Source organism: Polypterus senegalus, chromosome 17, assembly GCF_016835505.1.
Source record: "Polypterus senegalus isolate Bchr_013 chromosome 17, ASM1683550v1, whole genome shotgun sequence".
Taxonomy (NCBI): Eukaryota; Metazoa; Chordata; class Cladistia; order Polypteriformes; family Polypteridae; genus Polypterus; species Polypterus senegalus.
The window spans coordinates 95,845,552-95,862,640 of record NC_053170.1 but is presented as its reverse complement, the minus strand read 5'-3'; the positions used below and the strand labels follow the sequence as shown (position 1 = coordinate 95,862,640).

The window sequence follows — 17,089 nt, the reverse complement described above, 5'->3', positions numbered from 1 at the left end:
TATCGATTCCATTACTTTATATAGTGCCTTTCACCTGAATATGTCTATCTGCCATTTGTTGTTTTTAGCCATTCAGCTGTAATGCTCCGTCTGTCATTTCTTTTAAGTTTTAAAAGGCCCACCCAATCGGGGGGCTGTGCTGCGCAGTGTTAAGGTTTCTAGTAAATTGTCCAACAATGGAATTCCATTGGGCTTCACTTACCTTGACATCGCCCGTCTGCTAGGTAACACTTTTCTTTTGTACTTTTCTCAATTTCCATTTACCCGTCGATCTTTCTCACACCTACTCCATGTACTGAAGGTTGAATTTCTAAACTAATGAATACGATTGAAACTTTTTATGAAACATGAGAATCAGAGGAGTGTTACACTCAACTCAGGACATTAACTTTGATTTGCAGCGGACTCTGTTATCTGTTATATAGTGCCTTGCATATCTCCATTTATCTATCCATTGTGCACAACCATCTGTTTATTATATAGCAGATCTGATTCTGACCTCAAAACTGCCAATGCTGCTCTGTGGAGAGGTGGGACAGACTGCCGCCATTCTCCTGAGGGGTGGTCGCCTGCACTCGGCACCCTTAGCTGGATTGCCATCGCTCTCTGAAGACTGTGGAGGAAACACAAAAACACAATGATAGGGGACAGGTCCAGAAGTCAAACCTGCCAAAAATAAAGGTAGAGCTGGGGGGTCAAACTGAGAGCCCAGGGGGCCACGGGCGTAGTGGCTGCAAGTTTTTGTGCCTGCCATTTTTGTAATTGGTAACCAATTGTGGCTGCTAGATGATCAGACTTTGTGAACCCAACTTGCTTTTTTAAGATTCAGGACCCTTAATTGTTTCCTGTGGCTCAACCAGCAGCCAAACAATAATGAGATTGAAAGGCCAGCAGGTGATGTGCTCTTGTGATGTCATGGGGTGTCCTTCACACAGTGTGATTCAATAGAAAGTGGCAAAAGAAAAAGTGAAGGCCTATGAAGAGTTGACGTGCTTTGGTCCAGAAAACATCAGGATGGCCCTCTCAGGAAAAAAAAAAACAGCTTTGGAAATGTGTGGTGTGGTGGAATGAGACCCCTAAGACGCCACAGAATGTAATAATGGGTTCCATCAGCAGCAAGAATGGACTTCAAATTAACAAACAGGTTGGCCTGGAAATGGTGGGTTTGAGACCCCTGACTTAGCTGGTCAGCTTTTGGCTCACTTTGCATCTCATTTTGGTCATTGCATTACAGTCCCGTTTTTTTACCCCCCTGGCTTATGTCTATTTTCCATTTTTGTGTCAGCACAGAAATATACAATTTGAAAACATAAACATTCAAAACTCAGAAAACTGAACTTTGAATGAAACTATTATAAGTGTCCTGTGGGATTATGGGTTTTGCAAAAGCATTATTAATGTTTGTGATGCACCATTTGTTGGAATGATAAATGCAATGTGTATTTTTACTGATAATGTGATGCACCATCTGTTGAAATGACAAATATAATGTGTTTTTTTTATTTACTAAAAATCTGATGCACCATCTGTTGGAATGACAAATACAATGTGTTTTATTACAGGAAAAGTGATGCACCATCTGTTGGAATGGCACAGAAAGAGAAAGTGGACAGGCACATCTCCTTTTATTAGGGTAGATTTATTTTACTTTGTTTGATTGGGTCAAGGTACATTATTAAGCACACCTGGTGTTGATGATCATCATATGTCCACAGGGGTTAGAAGGCGAGAGGGGACGCCTGCTATAAAAAGCAGCACAGTGAGTGGGCACCCGCTTTGGCAATTGGCACAGTTATAGCTTAGCCGTCAAATATACTTGTACAGAGCTAGTAAGTCTCTTCGCTTAAAGCAGCTGTCCACACACAGGGGGCGCTATATAGTAGATATACCTCACACTCATATAATCAGTGTACTGCACGTCACAGTGACTGTAGTGTAGGGGAACCAAAACAACAAACAGAGGAATTTCAATGATAATATATTCAAGGTGCAGTGATAAGAGCACCTGATATGGGATTGTCACATTCCAACAAGGGTTAGCAGCTGAGGGGCAAGGGTTGCATCCAATAAAAACCACCATGGTGTGATGTCGGCACTTGTTCTGAGACTTGATTTTTTCATCAAGATAGGCCTCGGAGATCTTGGTGGTGAGCAAAGACTCGATCATTTTATTTAGAGGGCTCCACCTTGGAGGTTGTGGTGGATGGAGTCTTGATTGTTTCATTTAGAGGGCTCTCCTTTAGAGACTGTGGTGGGCGGAGACTCGATAGTTTCGATTAGTGGGCTCCGCCTTGGGGAGATTTTGGAGGGCAGAGTCTTCATTGTTTCATCGAGTGGGCTTTGCCTTGAAGATGCTGGCGGGTGAAGACTCTATCATTTCATTTAGAGGGCTCTGTTTTACAGACTGTGGTGGGCGGAGACTTTATCATTTTGTTTAGAGGGCTCCGCCTTGGAGATTTTGGCGGGGGGAGACTTAATCGTTTCGATTAGTGGGCTCCGCCTTAGAGATTTTGGTGGGTGGAGTGTTGATTGTTTCATCGAGTGGGCTTCACCTTGGAGACTCAATCACTTTATCTAGCGAGGGAATTGTTTACAACGCCCCTTGCCATCCCGGACCCCTGGACACGCGCAAAGAACGCCTGTATAGTAGATCCGCCCCAAGCTCGCTCAACATCCTCACTTACCTCCTGCCTTTGGTTCAGCTGCTCCAGCTGTTTGCGCAACCGAAAGTTTTGCTCCTGCAACTCCATCAGCTGTAGCCGCAGTGAGTCCTTCTCCAGCAGACCCTGGGAAATGTGGCACTGCGCCTCGTCCCGCGCGAGATACGCCTAGGCAGAAAGCGAGAGCAAATACTACTGGACTGTTCATCGTGCGCTACTGACCCCTAGTGAGAAAAGTGAGAAGGCCGCCAGATGGACGGACGGACAGACAGATGGATGGACAGGGGCTACCTGGTCTCGCTCCTTCTGCAGGTCCAGCAGCTGCATCTGAAATGAGGCCAGCTTCTCTTGATACATCTCACAGTCTAGACGCAGCTTCTGACACTCCAGAATCACAGCCTCCTTTTCTTCAGAATACTGAAACGACAATTCATTTGCTCTTTCATTTTACAAAACACAGCTTGTGTAAAATAGATTATGTATATTTAAAGAACATCATAGATGCTACACTCTGGTAGGAAATAAGTTAGCATTTTAATTTTGATGCGCGCGGGTTGAAACCTAAATAATTAACACAGGCCTTGGCATTAATGTCAGCGGTGCACCATCTATTGGAATGTCATACTGAAATGCATTGTATTTATCTTTCCAACAGATGGTGCATCGCAAACACTTGTAGTGCTTATAAGGTGAGCAGGCAATATAACAGAGCATCTTCATGGGAGATACGGGTTCAGAGGCCTGTGTTGCTAGCCCCCAAGAGACCACCCATTGCACTTTATTAGTCATAAATCTCTCTGGTTTGTTACGTCGGTGACTAGGCTGGACGTTGATGCAGACCAACAAGATGGCTCCTACTCACCTGCTCGTGCTCCGTCTTGGCCTCCTCCACGAACTCCTGAAGGGAGTGGATCTGCACCATCAGTTCCTGCCTCGTCTCCACGCTCTTCCCCAGGCTTTGATCCGGGTTCTCTTTAATGGCCTGAACGTTAAAGAACACAAAGAGGACATCCTCATTGTACGGAGCCGTGAGACACGAGCCGTCCTGTGCGCTTCGCTGGCCCAAGTAACCTGAGGCACCTTCTGCCTTTCCTGGTGCCACGATCCCGCCATGCCAACTTACTACTGAAAAATTTGGGGAGAATTAAGAATGTCAATTAAGACCAAGCCCAAGTCTGAAGCACTGACACATTAAGGGCAGCGTTGTGGTCCTCCTCCCAGACGCTTGCTGTCATTCCCACGCACTTTGGACCTTCACCCACCTAATTGCCAAATTTCCCCCCTGGGGGACCAAGAAAGTTTTGTCCACACATGTGAAGTTCAGGCAGGTTTACCTGTCTGTAAAGATGGCTGTCTATCCCGGCCTCTTTAAAAATGACAGCAGCACATTTGGACACTTCCTGTTTTTGGCCTTTTTGACAACCTGTTTGTTTTACGGTTAATCCGAAAGACATCTTTGGTAACCCGAATCAAAGTCTCACCAGTGCAGACTCCTCAAGCTCCTTCAGCCTGCATCTGAGCCTCTCAATTTCCTCCTTCTGCTCCTGCAGCTCATCCTTCTTCTGCAGTTTCAGCGACTTCTGCCGCTCAAACTCCGTCTCCGTCTTTGCCGTCTTCAGTTCGTACTTGAGCTGTTGTACCTGGAAAACAAAGCCAGACGGGTTTAGCTGCAATCGGCCACCTTCTCTGTGACGGGCAACAAAGCAAAGGCCCACCTCGGACACGTCAGTCCATGCCAGGGTACATCGGGAAAATGGCACATCTATATTGACAGAAAAGAGAGGGTCTGTCCGACCAGCAGTCTGACTGTCCAGCTATCCATCTGTCTGTCTGGTCATCTGTATGTCTGTCTGTCTGTCTGGCCCGCCATCTGTCTTTGTCTCGCAGGCTGTCCGTCTGTCTGTCTGTTCATCTGGCTGACCGTCTGTCTGTCTGTCTGCCTGCCTGTCCGTCTGCCCGTCCGGTCATCTATATGACTGTCTCTCAGGCCATCCGTCTGTCTGCCTGTCCGGCCGGTGATCCATCTTTCTGTCTCTCAGGCCGTCCGTCTGTCTGTCTGCCTGTCTGTCTGCCCAGTCCTCTGTATGTCTGTCTGTCTGTCTCTCAGGCCGTCCATCTGTCTGTCCAGCTCTATGTATGTCTGGCCATCTGTCTATCTGTCTGACCATCTTTTGTCCATTCGGCCATCCGTCTTTCTGTCTCTCATGCCGTCCGTCGGTCTGTTTGTTCATCTGTCTGTCTGCCTGTCTGTCTGCCCAGTCCTCTCAGGCCATCCATCTGTCTGTCCAGCTCTATGTATGTCTGGCCATCTGTCTGTCTGTCTGACCATCTTTCTGTCCATTCGGCCATCCGTCTTTCTGTCTCTCAGGCCATCTGTCTGTCTATCCGTCTGTTCCCTGCACAATTACAGACCCTTTGACCAATGTGGACCAAATGTGGCACACTTGCTCTCTAGGACCATACAGACAAGACAGACTACTTTGGGATCCAATCTCTTGACCCTGGGGGTCCCAATGAGGTTTTTTTTTCCTATGAAGTCAGTAGATGGATTGGGAGAGCGTGGGGGGTCATGAGTTATAAAGGGGTGTGTGGCGCTTCTGATATCTTTACAGAAGGACGACAGTCCAAGTCTTTAGAGTCCTGGTGCTTCCTGTTTTGCGAGTTATGGACGCTATCAGTGACCTGAGACGAAGACTGGACTTCTTCATGTGTGTCTGTGTGGGTCCCACTGGTCTGACTTTGAATGAGGCACATGACCTGCACTGTGAGGGATCGTCAGTTACGGCACTATGGCCACGTGTCCCGATTACCCGAGGGTGTTCCGGCTATCCAACTCACAGGACCCTCATTGTTAAGGACCTGAGCGGCTGGACCAGGCCAAAGGGACACCCACGTTAACACCTGCCTGTGGCAGATTGAGGGTCATTTCTGGAGGGTGGGACTGGACTGCATGTTGGCAACCTGGGGGGATCCCAAGCTGTTCTGTCATGTGGTGGGTGTGGCAATGTGCTGTGCCAGTGTGCCACCTCCTGGTTTAGAGCAAGTGAAACATCTGAACAGACTGAAACCACATCTGCGGTCAAAAGAACGAGAGCTTAACATGACAACGCTGCACGTGCTTCTTCTCTCTGCTGTCATATACAATGGAGAATCGTGTGCTTTTACAGGGAGTGTAGGGTGAGGCTCGATCGAGAGTGGAGGTGAAGGAGAATTGAAGGGTTGTTGTTTCACTCCTGCTTTGTCGGCTGTTCTTCATAATTTAAGCTCTACGAATTGTCCACCATGAATTCAGAGGACAAGTCAGACATGGCAGCGCTCAGGGACACAACCCAGCAAAGAATTCAATCGGACCCCAAAAAACAACAAATTTTCGACTCACAAGAGCAGAGACCGTGATAGAGGGGCAGTATGGATGACGGGTGGGACGTCAAGAAATAACAACAACAGCGCCACCAGTTGAAAAAACCCATAAACCTCTGCTTTCTTTCCTTAACCCATTCCACACATATTCCTGGGCAATGCTGCTAGTACATCATAAAACAAGGTTATCGTTTTAAAACCTGCTTAATACAATTTGAGTCATTAGTTTTGGGGGTGCTGAACCTATCCTGGCAGCTTTGGCAGCAAGCTGCCCTACGCAGGGCACCAGCCATCACAGGGCACACACGCACCCACGTGACAAACTTGAACTTATCAGAATAACATGCAAGTCGACCGGTGATGGGGTAGAACAGCTGGATCACATGGAGGAGACCCCAAAGGGAGGACAAGCAAACTCCGGGCACAGATTTCAACACACAGGACACTGGATCCATGATGGAGCAGCATACACCACTGTGCCACACACCTAGAGCGCCCTCTAGTATTACACTTGTGTTCCAACCTATACAGGAAGATGGTGGTGAGCTTCACACAGGCTGTTATTTCCAGTATAGTTAAGAAGCCCACCTGCATCACACATGGATGTCCACAGTGCCCTCTAGAAATTTTGGGGGCTTTGCTTACTCACTTTAGGATCAGCTCCTGTTTCAGGGTGCCCCCTATTGGTCACAAGTGGTATTGCTACTCACATTCCACAAACAGCCTTTACTGGAGAGCACAGGGATTGGGAAAAACATGAGCACACCTAAAACGGCAGAGCCCATCTGACGATAATTTTAATGGGACGTTTCCTGGGATGCCGGAGCGCATGTGAGCGATTCTAGCATTTAAAATGTGCGAGGGAACTCCTCAGCAGGACCAGACGGTGACTCACCCTCTCACTGGCATCATTCCCAGATCTGCCTTTTGAATTTTTATTTAATGAATGGGAATTAGTCACACGGCGGGGAGCGGAAAAACAGAAACACAAAAAGCATGAAACTGGCAGAGGGAAGAACAGGTGGCAGGGCCGTGTGAACCGAAACGTGCAAACACTCGGCGCTTTGTTGGGCTTGTTAAGGGATTCTCTGTCAAAAGTGCTTCACTCGAAGAGAACATCTAGAGCTTAATGCACTCAGGCGTGGGGTTCAGTTCATTTCTGTTAATGTTATTATTTTTCAGAATTTTACTTTTTTTGCTGTATTTTTCTGTCAGTTTCTCTTCCATTTGTTATTTGTGTTTTATCTCTTTGAACAGGCTACCATTTCTTGTTCTTTGTGGGTGGAGTCCCAGGAGGCGGGGCCACCCTGATGTCACTGCTGTGAGGTCCGCCCACTGGCTTTATATCTTGGCCAAAAGAGAAGGATTCAGCTTCACTTGGTCCGGAGATGACTGGACGTATTGTTCTGCATTTGGATTTGCTGCTTTTCTGAACCTGCCTTCCCTCCACTTCTCTCCGCTGAGACTCGGTAGCTTTGGATTCAGTTTTTGCCAACTCCTTTCTGCTCTTCTCAGCATTTTGTTTTCCAAAAATATCTCCTCTTCTCAAAATTCTCATTACAAGCCAGAGTTGCTATGGGTTCTTTCCCTTGAAGGAGATTACTTTTTGTGAAATTTAAGATGTTACTGCATTTGTTTTTTAACCTTTAAAGCCAGAGCCTCATGTATAGGCCTGTACAGGGCAACACCTGCACGTAGCAGTTGGGGGACTGACTGACTGACTGACTGGTGAAGGTCCTGGTGGGCTTTGTGGGTTTTACAGACGCCTCACATTAACTTCTTGCCATGTTTTTGACTACACATTATAAAAAAGTTATGTTTGTGGTTTCCTAGGCTTTTCTGATTATTAATGTGCGATCTGGAACAGTTTGAAAAATAATTTATCTATCTATCTATCTATCATATACTGCCTTTACTCACTCTATCTATCTGTCTTGCCAACTACACTATTTATCTATCATATAGTGCCTTTACTCACTCTGTCTGTCTGTCTATCTATCGTTCAGTGCCTTTACTCAATCTATCTATCATATAGTACCTTTACTCACTCTATCTATCTATCTATCTATCATATAGTTCCTTTACACTCTCTTTCTCTCTCTCTCTGTATATATATATATATATATACACACACATATATAGACAACAATCCAATATTTAAAAATTTTGACCTTAAATAAAATATCCTTTTGTTTTTCTTGTTACCCATTTGTTGAACAGTCTGTATTAAAACTGATTAAAGCAACAGAATTAAAAGTTTTTAAAAACAACTAAATATTCCAATTAAGGTAAAAATTGAAATTCATTTTTTTATACATCACTTTCATTTGTTTTGAATGAGTAGGAATTGTGGAATTGCAATGGCAAATTTAGAACACATGGAGGGTGAGGAGCAAACGTGCTCTCTGCCCTCTCTCTTTCTCTCTCTCTCTCCTCTCTCTCTCTCTCTCTCTCTCTCTCTCTCTCTCTCTCTCTCTCTCTCTCTCTCTCTCTTTCTCTCTCCCCTCTCTCTCTCTCTCTCTCTCCACTCTCTCTCCCCTCTCTCTTCTTTCTCTCTCTTTCTCTCTCTTTCTCTCTCTCTCCCCTCTCTCTCACTCCGTTCTTCCTCAGTCAGATATGATATGAAACATAACCAGCAGTCAGTATGCATGTTGGCTGCCAGTTGATTAGTGAATAAGCGACTCTTGTGGGTTCATCTATTTGTAAATCTGACTCTGAAGAAGTCCGTGCCTCACCAGCCATGAACCTCATTGCACGTTGCTGCCCCCAAGTCCTGCCCTCACTGCTTTTCTATCCTTATGATCAAAGTCCCATCGATGAAGTCCTCACTGTGGACTGTTATTTATTTATTTATTTATTTTCATGCTGAAAAGAAAAGAATGTGTGGCCAAAGTGCAAATGTTCAGCTTGTTGTATGTGACCCGGATTTATCTGGGGTCTGGAGGTCCACGCGGTAAGATTTCACATGACATGCATACTCCTGCCACCCGCACCAGCTGCGCCTGGGTACAGTCTGCACCTCTCTGGGCTTTGCTAACAGCGCCCGCCCCTTCTTCTCTTCCGAGCAGCACTCACTAGGCACACCCTGGAGGAGTATGTGTAGCCCATGTAAGCCCCTACCCCATTACGTTACCTCCAGCTGCAGGTCCCGACACCTCGAAGCCATGATGGAGTTCTCCTCGATGCTGCGGGTGTAGCGCATGAAGAGCGTGCACTTCTCATCCTTGAGCCGCTGGATCTCCTGGTAGCAGGTGTTGAAGTCCCGGCGCAGGTTGCTCAGCTCGGCCTCGAGGTCCTGCGCCTCCCTGGCCTTGGACAGCTGGGCCTTCAGCTCTAAGCAGCGTCTCCTCAGCTCTGACGACGTGTGCCTCTCCCGGTTCAGCACCGACTGCATCCCACTGATGGCTTTGACCAGGTACTCAGTCAGCTCGGAGATCTTAATGAGACCTGGCACGAGAGTGGGGTAGGGGGGTCCACGTTAACTAAATGGACCAGTGTTGCCTAAGACATGCATCTCAGCTCTCCATCGGTGAGCACTCTTATAATTAGAGGGTCGAGGGGACGAGGAGTTCAAGTTGTTCTTTAAGTTGTGTGCTGCAGGTGGTCTGCACTTACCGCTGAAGCTCCCCGCCTCGATGATGGGCTCCTTGCCTGTCACCTGGCTGTACAGCCTGGGGTAGTGGATCATCACACTCTCTAGGAATGCTATGGCTCCGTTTTTCCCCCGGGTCTTTAGCAGATCGAGCATGTGACCTGGAAGTATAGAGACATCGGAATGAATGTCACGAAACGCGCGTGGGGTTCACCTAATTGAGTAACCTTTGGTGTGGACGATCAGAAATGCATTAGTGTGGGATAAGCTGCTTGTATAGAAAATTTGAAATTTATGGATCGTTGCATCCATGGCCAAGTTCAAGCAAAAGGTGTTGTATTAGCTGGCTTGAGTTCACATGAAGAGTTTGCACCTCACCATGCGAACCTGCTCATGGCAAAAGTGGTGGAGGATTTGATGTCAAAACCAACGCTGTTTCTCTGTGACATGGATGTCATCTTCCTAATCTGGACAGCCAGCGAGAAGAACCTCCTCCATTTTCAGAACTCTGAAAGCTGAAGTGTAATCACTCAAAAACAGAAGTCATCTTCCTTAACCCCACCGTTCAACTGAAGGATGACACCAGGGCCGTTCTTAGACATTGGCAAAGTAGGCGACCACCTCAGGACCCCACTGCCAAAGGGCCCTGCCTGGCCTTTTTTTTTTTTTTAGCCTTAACCAAATACAGCTTACAGCTCTATATCTCAGAAGTACAAATTTTCTCCGGTGGCGGAATTATCAGTATGGTTACGTGCGAGCGGAGAGGAAACGGTGACAGTGTCAAGATACCGTGTAGTTATACCGCTGTTACCGGCTAGAACATCGCATATCGTTACACTTGATTTGTGAACGAGTCACTACCCAAGAACCAGTCTAATGATTCTCGTTTATTTGATTCACGAATGAATCACTACCTGAAAATTAATCTCAATACTCTCGTTGATTTGATTTGCGAACGAATCACTCACTACCTAAAAATAAGTCTGATCATTCTTATTCATTTGATTCGTCAACAACTCGCTATGTGAGAAAGAGTCTAACGATCCTCGATCGTTTGATTTGTGAACAAGTCAGTACGCAAGAAGAAGTCTAAGGAATCTCGTTCATTTGATCCGTAAACGAATCACTAACCAACAAACAGTCTCTCTATTTTTGTTCATTTGATTCACGAATTGATCACTACTTGAGAATCAGTCTAATAATTCTTGTTGATCTGCGAACGAATCACTCACAACCCAAGAAAAAGTCTTCCGATTCTTATTCATTTGATTCATCAACAACTCGTTATGTAAGAAACAGTCTAACGATTCTCGATCGTTTGATTTGTGAACAAGTCACTACACAAGAAGTGTAAGGAATCTCGTTCGTTTGATTTACAAATGAATCACTAACCAGCATTTTTGTTCATTTGATTCATGGATGAATCACTACTTGAGAAACAGTTTAACGACTTTCGATCATTTGATTTGCGAACGAATCACTCACAACCCAAGAAGAAGTCTAACAATTCTTATTCATCTGATTCATCAATGACTCACTATGTGAGAAACAGTCTTAACAATTCTCCTTCATTTGATTTGCAAATTAGTCACTACCTGAAAATCAATCTCAATATTCTTGTTGATTTGATTTGCGAACAAATCACTTACTACCCAAGAATAAGTCTTCTGATTCTTATTCATTTGATTCATCAACAACTCGTTATGTGAGAAACAGTCTAACGATTCTCGATCGTTTGATTTGTGAACAAGTCAGTACGCAAGAAGAAGTCTACGGAATCTCGTTCGTTTGATTCATAAACGAATCACTAACCAACAAACAGTCTCTCTATTTTTGTTCATTTGATTCACGAATGAATCACTACTTGAGAAACAGTTTAACGATTCTCGTTCACTTGATTCGCAAATTAAAAACTATCTGAAAGTCATTCTCAATTTTCTTGTTGATTTGATTCACAAGTGAGTCACTACCTGAAAATCAGTCTCACTATTCTCATTCCTTTGATTCGTGAACGGATCACTTCACGGAGAACCAGTCTAACGATTCTCGTTCCTGAAGAAGTGCATGGTGACCATCGAGGAGATTATCGAGAAGATGTTCAGACGTCCTAATCAAGTGTGAGTGTGAACAACTCCTTTATGTGGGAGCCTTTGGTTGTGACCTACAACACCGTCCCTGACGTGAAAGACTCCTTCCTTTACTTTCTAAATAAAACGTGCTTATAAAAACAATATCCTATTTCGGAATCAATTGTAATTATTGATCGGCGATCATCAAACTTTATTAAATGTGCCGAAAGGTGTCATGTTTTGTGGGTGGTTCCCTAAGAGGCGGGGTCACCTGTCAATCACCACCAGGAACTGCCCTATAAATCCCGGAGGGTCTTCCACAGTGCCTGGTGGTTCATTTCGTCCGTGCCCGGGAGTGGTGAGTTTATTTGTGTCTTATTATACGTTTTGTGTTTTCCAGACCTTCTGCTCTGCTCTTCCTTTTGATAATGGCTTTGGATTCCGGATCGGGATTTATTTTGCTCGGATGGCGTTGTGTTCCAGGCAGTTCCACGGTGACTGGGATGCTTTTTGTAAATGAATAAATCATTTAATGTATAAAGATTCGTCGCTTGTCCTTATGACTAAGCCGGGGATTGACAGTGATATCCCCCTCTAGTGGGCATTTTTGGAAGTGATTTTGAAACTTTTTGCGATTGAAGTGCTTTGGGACTCCTAATCCAGGATACTTTCAAAAGAAATGGCATGGTGGGGTGCCATTTAGCCAGCCCTGAATACTAAAAACAAAAAAAACGTAAGAACGAGGCACTTACTGTTTCTCGTGCAGCGGTGTTGGAGCTGCAGGCTGTATAAGATCTCTTCTTCATCGATGTCAATGAGGACTTTGGCTTGTCGCAGATAAGGAATCAGTAAGCACGCCTGCACCTCCATGACTATCTTGTGCCGGTGGCTGTCGATCATTTCCCACAGGTCATCCTCTTCCAGATCCTTCAGTTCTTTCCCAGACATGTCGATGCCCGCCATGATTTAAATGCCTGGCAAGGGGAGGAGTTCAAAATAAGAGACATCTCAACCAACGGGACCCCCCTGGAGGCTTGCAGTGTTTTTATCTTTTGTTGTCTCACAGTCTCTTTATGTTTTTGAAACTTCAGATTTCCGGCATTTATTGCATTTTTCATATGTGGGCATTGGGCAGTGTCCCAAGTGAATTAGGGAAATTTGAGGTTGAGTTAGGCCTTGAGTAGAAGAATAATGATGCGGCAGATATTAGCATCATATCACATTTTTCATTTGTCGAATGGAATTATAACGTTGAAAGTGACAGAAAGGCAAATTCTGTGTTCGCTTCTGTTGGAAGGAGGGAAATGTGTGCGGAAGCTCATTCCCGCCGCTCAAATGAATGGCATCGCTTTACAAAAACAATCATGTTATTTCATAGAAATATTGCCTGCTGCGGGGGGTGGCGTGGCGCTCCGTTCTGATCACTTGATTGCAGGCTACGTGCGTCCTTCACGTCTCCCTCACAAGCGGCCATTGATGTTACTGGCAGCAAGCAGGCATCATCTTTGTGAAATAACACAATACGTTTCATCAGTTATTTATTTCAGTGGCACGCACACCCTTTCACCCGTCAAAGTTAAGAAGGGCAGACTAAACTGGTTAAAACTGACGCGCGCGTGTGAGTGTGTGAGTGTGCTGGGGTAAGAGTGTGTGTGTGTGTGTGTGTTCAGACCTGGCGCCCCATCCAAGGTTTGTTCCTGCTTTCCCCGCAGCGATGGGCTCAAGCTTCTCTGTGACCCTAGTGGGTCTGAAAATGGGAGGACGGACGGATATTCCTTCATCCTGATGCCACCCCCTAAACTCCGGTGGCATGTGGGCACGGTTGAGACTGAGGACGAGGTCAGAGATGAGGGCTTGGCGGCATACCTGCCAGACGCTTGAACGTTTTACGTGGCCCTGTGTGACTTCCTAGTCCTCCTGTGCCTTCAGATCGATGCCCAGTGTGCGCCGTTGTCACAAGGACTTTGCTGTGCCCCTCAGGGTCATCGGCTCATTCGGGCCAGCTGGAGAAGTGGTGAAGCTTACATGGGTGGGTAGCCGAGGAAGGCCTTCAAACTGTGAGATCTCCTGACCTACCAGCAAGAAAAAGAAAAACCAGAGAGGATGGAACAAAATCGTCATCAAGTTCAAGTTAATTGTCATATATAAGGAGCATTAGTGACATTTTATGTAACTGCTGCACCACCGTGCCACTCTTGTCTTTACATATTAAATTCAAATGAATGGCTCTATCCTTTTGTCGGCCATCCAGTTTTTAAATCCTGTCAGGATCAGAAGGGTTGCAAGCCAACCCATGAACTGGAATGCAGAATCTAATTGTGGAATGGGTGCCAGTCTGTCACATGGCCCTCTCGCAGGCATGCTGGCACAGTTTAATCACCAACCAGCCTAATGTGCTTGTTATTAGGATATGGGATGAAACCTGAGGACTTGGAGGAAAAGAATTTGACATGAACATGAAGAGAACATGCCAGCTGGCATGACCAGGAATCTGAGAGGGAAGCACACAAACCACTGTGCCAATCAAATATCATGACAACCACCCCCTCTCCAAACCAAATAAATAAAGATTTAAAATAACATATTCTGGAGTCGCCCTTCAAAGAAAACTACTTGGATGAAAGCCCAGAACAGTGGCACACAGTGTGGAGTGGCATTAGAAAGGCTGCGGTGGGCAGTGCCAAGTGCTGCCAACACTCACCCTGCCTTTAGCTCAGCTCATCCCAAGGCTCCGAAGCGTTTTAAGAGGTGACAATCCTGTCAGTGTGGCATGGACAAGTGAAAGAGCCAGGCCAGCGCTTTCATAGTCCTCTCTCGATCGTGCCCGATGCTGGTGGGCGCATGCAGCCTTTAAATCACGCTGGCGCCGACTTCAGGAAAGCACGTTAAGGTCTACGGGTAAAAAAAAACAGAAATTCAAAGTCTACCTGAAGTCATCCGGGCGTGAAATAAATGGAAAAAACAAGGAAATAAATAAGCACAGAAACTACGAGCCAGCGGCGGAGGGCACCGCATTCTCTGCCATCAGCAAAGCGAAGGACCAAACCCACATTATCAGTTACGAGGAGAGCATTACGGCCGGGCGTTCAGGAGTGAAATGAAGCCCACCTTTAGACTCCCCTGCTCAATCAGATGCCAGTTTTTCCTTATCAGATATTGGCGCTAACTTTCAATTGTCGTGTTTTAGTCTCTTCAGGCAGGGTGGCTCAGTGGTTAAAGCGCCGGACTGGAAACAAATGGAAAAAAACAACCTCGTTCCTTGAATATGTGGGCACTCGTCAGCCTACCAGAGCCAACCCAAAGGGGCAGGACAGCTGAATACGGTGTCAGGCAGGCAAAAGCCTGCTGGGCACACCCATAAAATGTAATGTCTTTAATAGAAATGGACACTTTTTTATGAAGATACCATTAAATTGATTTAAAAATACAGCAAGGACTTTACTAGTCTCGCTAACTGCGTGAAATGACTGACTTTCGTTTATTATTCACTTATGAATGCAAATCCCCATTTCAACAGCCATTCCTTCAGTGACCTAATGGTCAACTCCCTTAGCGCATCCTTAATTACTTACGTGTTAATGCAAATTGGTTATTAAAGAAAACTTCAGAAATCTATAGCGCCAATGAAACGAGGGATTTTGGCTGACATGATTTTGTTAGATAGATAGATAGATAGATAGATAGATAGATAGATAGAATTTGGTGTAGTAGGCAGGATTAGATAGATAGATAGATAGATAGATAGATAGATAGGACTAGCAATGGATAATAGGTAGACATGTGCTGTATAACAGATAGAAACCTATATATGAAAGACACAATATTATAAATAGATAAATAGATTGAACTGAAAGGCACTGTATAATTACTGCACTTTCTACATAACAGCAACACTACAACTAGTTATAGATAAAAAATCATAGGTACTTTATAACAGAAACTTAAAAATATAAAGCACTATATAATAGCTCAATAGAATATCAATCTAGCATCTCATATTCATTTTATAGTGCACTGTATAGCTATTTAGCAGTTTATATCTATTTTATGGTCTATCTGTCTATATGTTTTATAGTGCCTTTTATATTGCACTGTATATGACTATCTATCTATTGTGAAGTTGAACCCGGACACAGACAGATGGACATCGTATGTTCACCCAACACGCTCGTTCATTTACAGTAATATTTATATTTACAGTCAGTGCACGTCCCAGTGCCTCCAGCACCGTTCCCCCAAAGTCCAGGCCACAGGTCAATTGCCTTTCTGGCCGCCTCCAGTCCTCTCTCCAGCTCCGTCTCTCTTCCACCCGACTTCCGCTCCCGACCGAACGGAGACGGCCCCTTAAATAGGAACCCGGATGGGCTCCAGCTGCTTCCCGGCACTCCTCCGCAGACACGCCCCAGTGTGGCGGAAGTGCTGGCTGCGCACCCGGAAGCCCTCCGGGTGTTTCCTGTCTTCTTCCCGGAGTGCTGGGCTCCAGGGTTGTTCAGGCACCGGGGCGCCGCCTGGCGGTGGCCACGGGTCCCTACAGGGCTGGGCTTCCAAGTCCTCTACCCGTGGCCCCCAACGTAACCAGGGTGGTCGCCCCCTCGCGGTCTGGAGGAGGTACAAGCCCTCCTCCGGTCCTCCTGGGCGTCCCGGCCTGGGCTGCTCACTATCTATCTATCTCTCTCTCTCCTTTCAGCTCTTTTGATCTGTTTATATATATATATATATATATAGGGCCTTTCATATGTATCTACCTGTCACCGTTCTGCTCTATTTATCAGTTATATAGCGCCTTTCCTTTCTATCTATTACATAGCACCATTCAGCTCCTCCTGCGTACATTCATTTTTACCAGTCACCTATCATTATTTGTCTCCGTTCTTCTATATTTAGATGTCTGACAGGCTCAGGTCACTCTGAGGCTCACACTGTGACAATGTGGTACAGTTTGATCTTTCTATCAGTTTCTAATTTTCTATAGCGCCTTTCATACAAGTCCTATCCCCCCAAGCCCCTTTTCCGTTATAGGTTAGTTGTGTTCGCATTTCTTCATTGTGCTCCTGAATTGTGTGGGGTCAGAGAAGCAGTTCATGGTGTGATCGATTTTTATGATTTTTCGTAGCTCACATGCTGTACCTGACGCGTCCCACTTAATGCACTTCAGCAGGCCCGGTCTTAGGTATTATGGGGCCCTAGGCGAAAGGGGGGTCCAGGGGCCCCCCTGGAAGCTCTGCGAAATGCGTGAAAATTAGACCAAGGAGACGTTTTCTTGTAACGTTACGAAGTCATCACCTTGCGTCCCTTTTTCGCCCGGACTCGCAACTCAGATTGCAGTTCTGCCTTCCCGCTCCCGTGCCACCTCCTGCCACTGACGAGGTGGAAGGATTTATGAGATCTTGACTTCTTTCTTCTTCGAC

At 45.7% G+C, this 17,089-nt stretch overlaps 1 protein-coding gene across 2 annotated transcripts in view; it reads right to left on the bottom strand.

Moving 5' to 3' along the window:
* Positions 1-14,573, bottom strand: part of card14 (caspase recruitment domain family, member 14) — a 43,853-nt gene extending 29,280 nt beyond the window's left edge. For both annotated transcript variants that reach the window (XM_039739989.1, XM_039739990.1), the window contains exons 1-10: positions 14,383-14,573; positions 13,548-13,753; positions 12,434-12,655; positions 9,636-9,773; positions 9,154-9,467; positions 4,142-4,300; positions 3,523-3,642; positions 2,952-3,077; positions 2,685-2,828; positions 500-613 (exon numbers count right to left, since the gene is read on the bottom strand). In XM_039739989.1, the coding sequence (XP_039595923.1) occupies positions 500-613; positions 2,685-2,828; positions 2,952-3,077; positions 3,523-3,642; positions 4,142-4,300; positions 9,154-9,467; positions 9,636-9,773; positions 12,434-12,644 (1,326 nt within the window). In that variant the 5' untranslated portion in view covers positions 12,645-12,655; positions 13,548-13,753; positions 14,383-14,573. The remainder of the gene's footprint in view (positions 1-499; positions 614-2,684; positions 2,829-2,951; positions 3,078-3,522; positions 3,643-4,141; positions 4,301-9,153; positions 9,468-9,635; positions 9,774-12,433; positions 12,656-13,547; positions 13,754-14,382) is intronic.
* Positions 14,574-17,089: the final 2,516 nt, after the last annotated feature.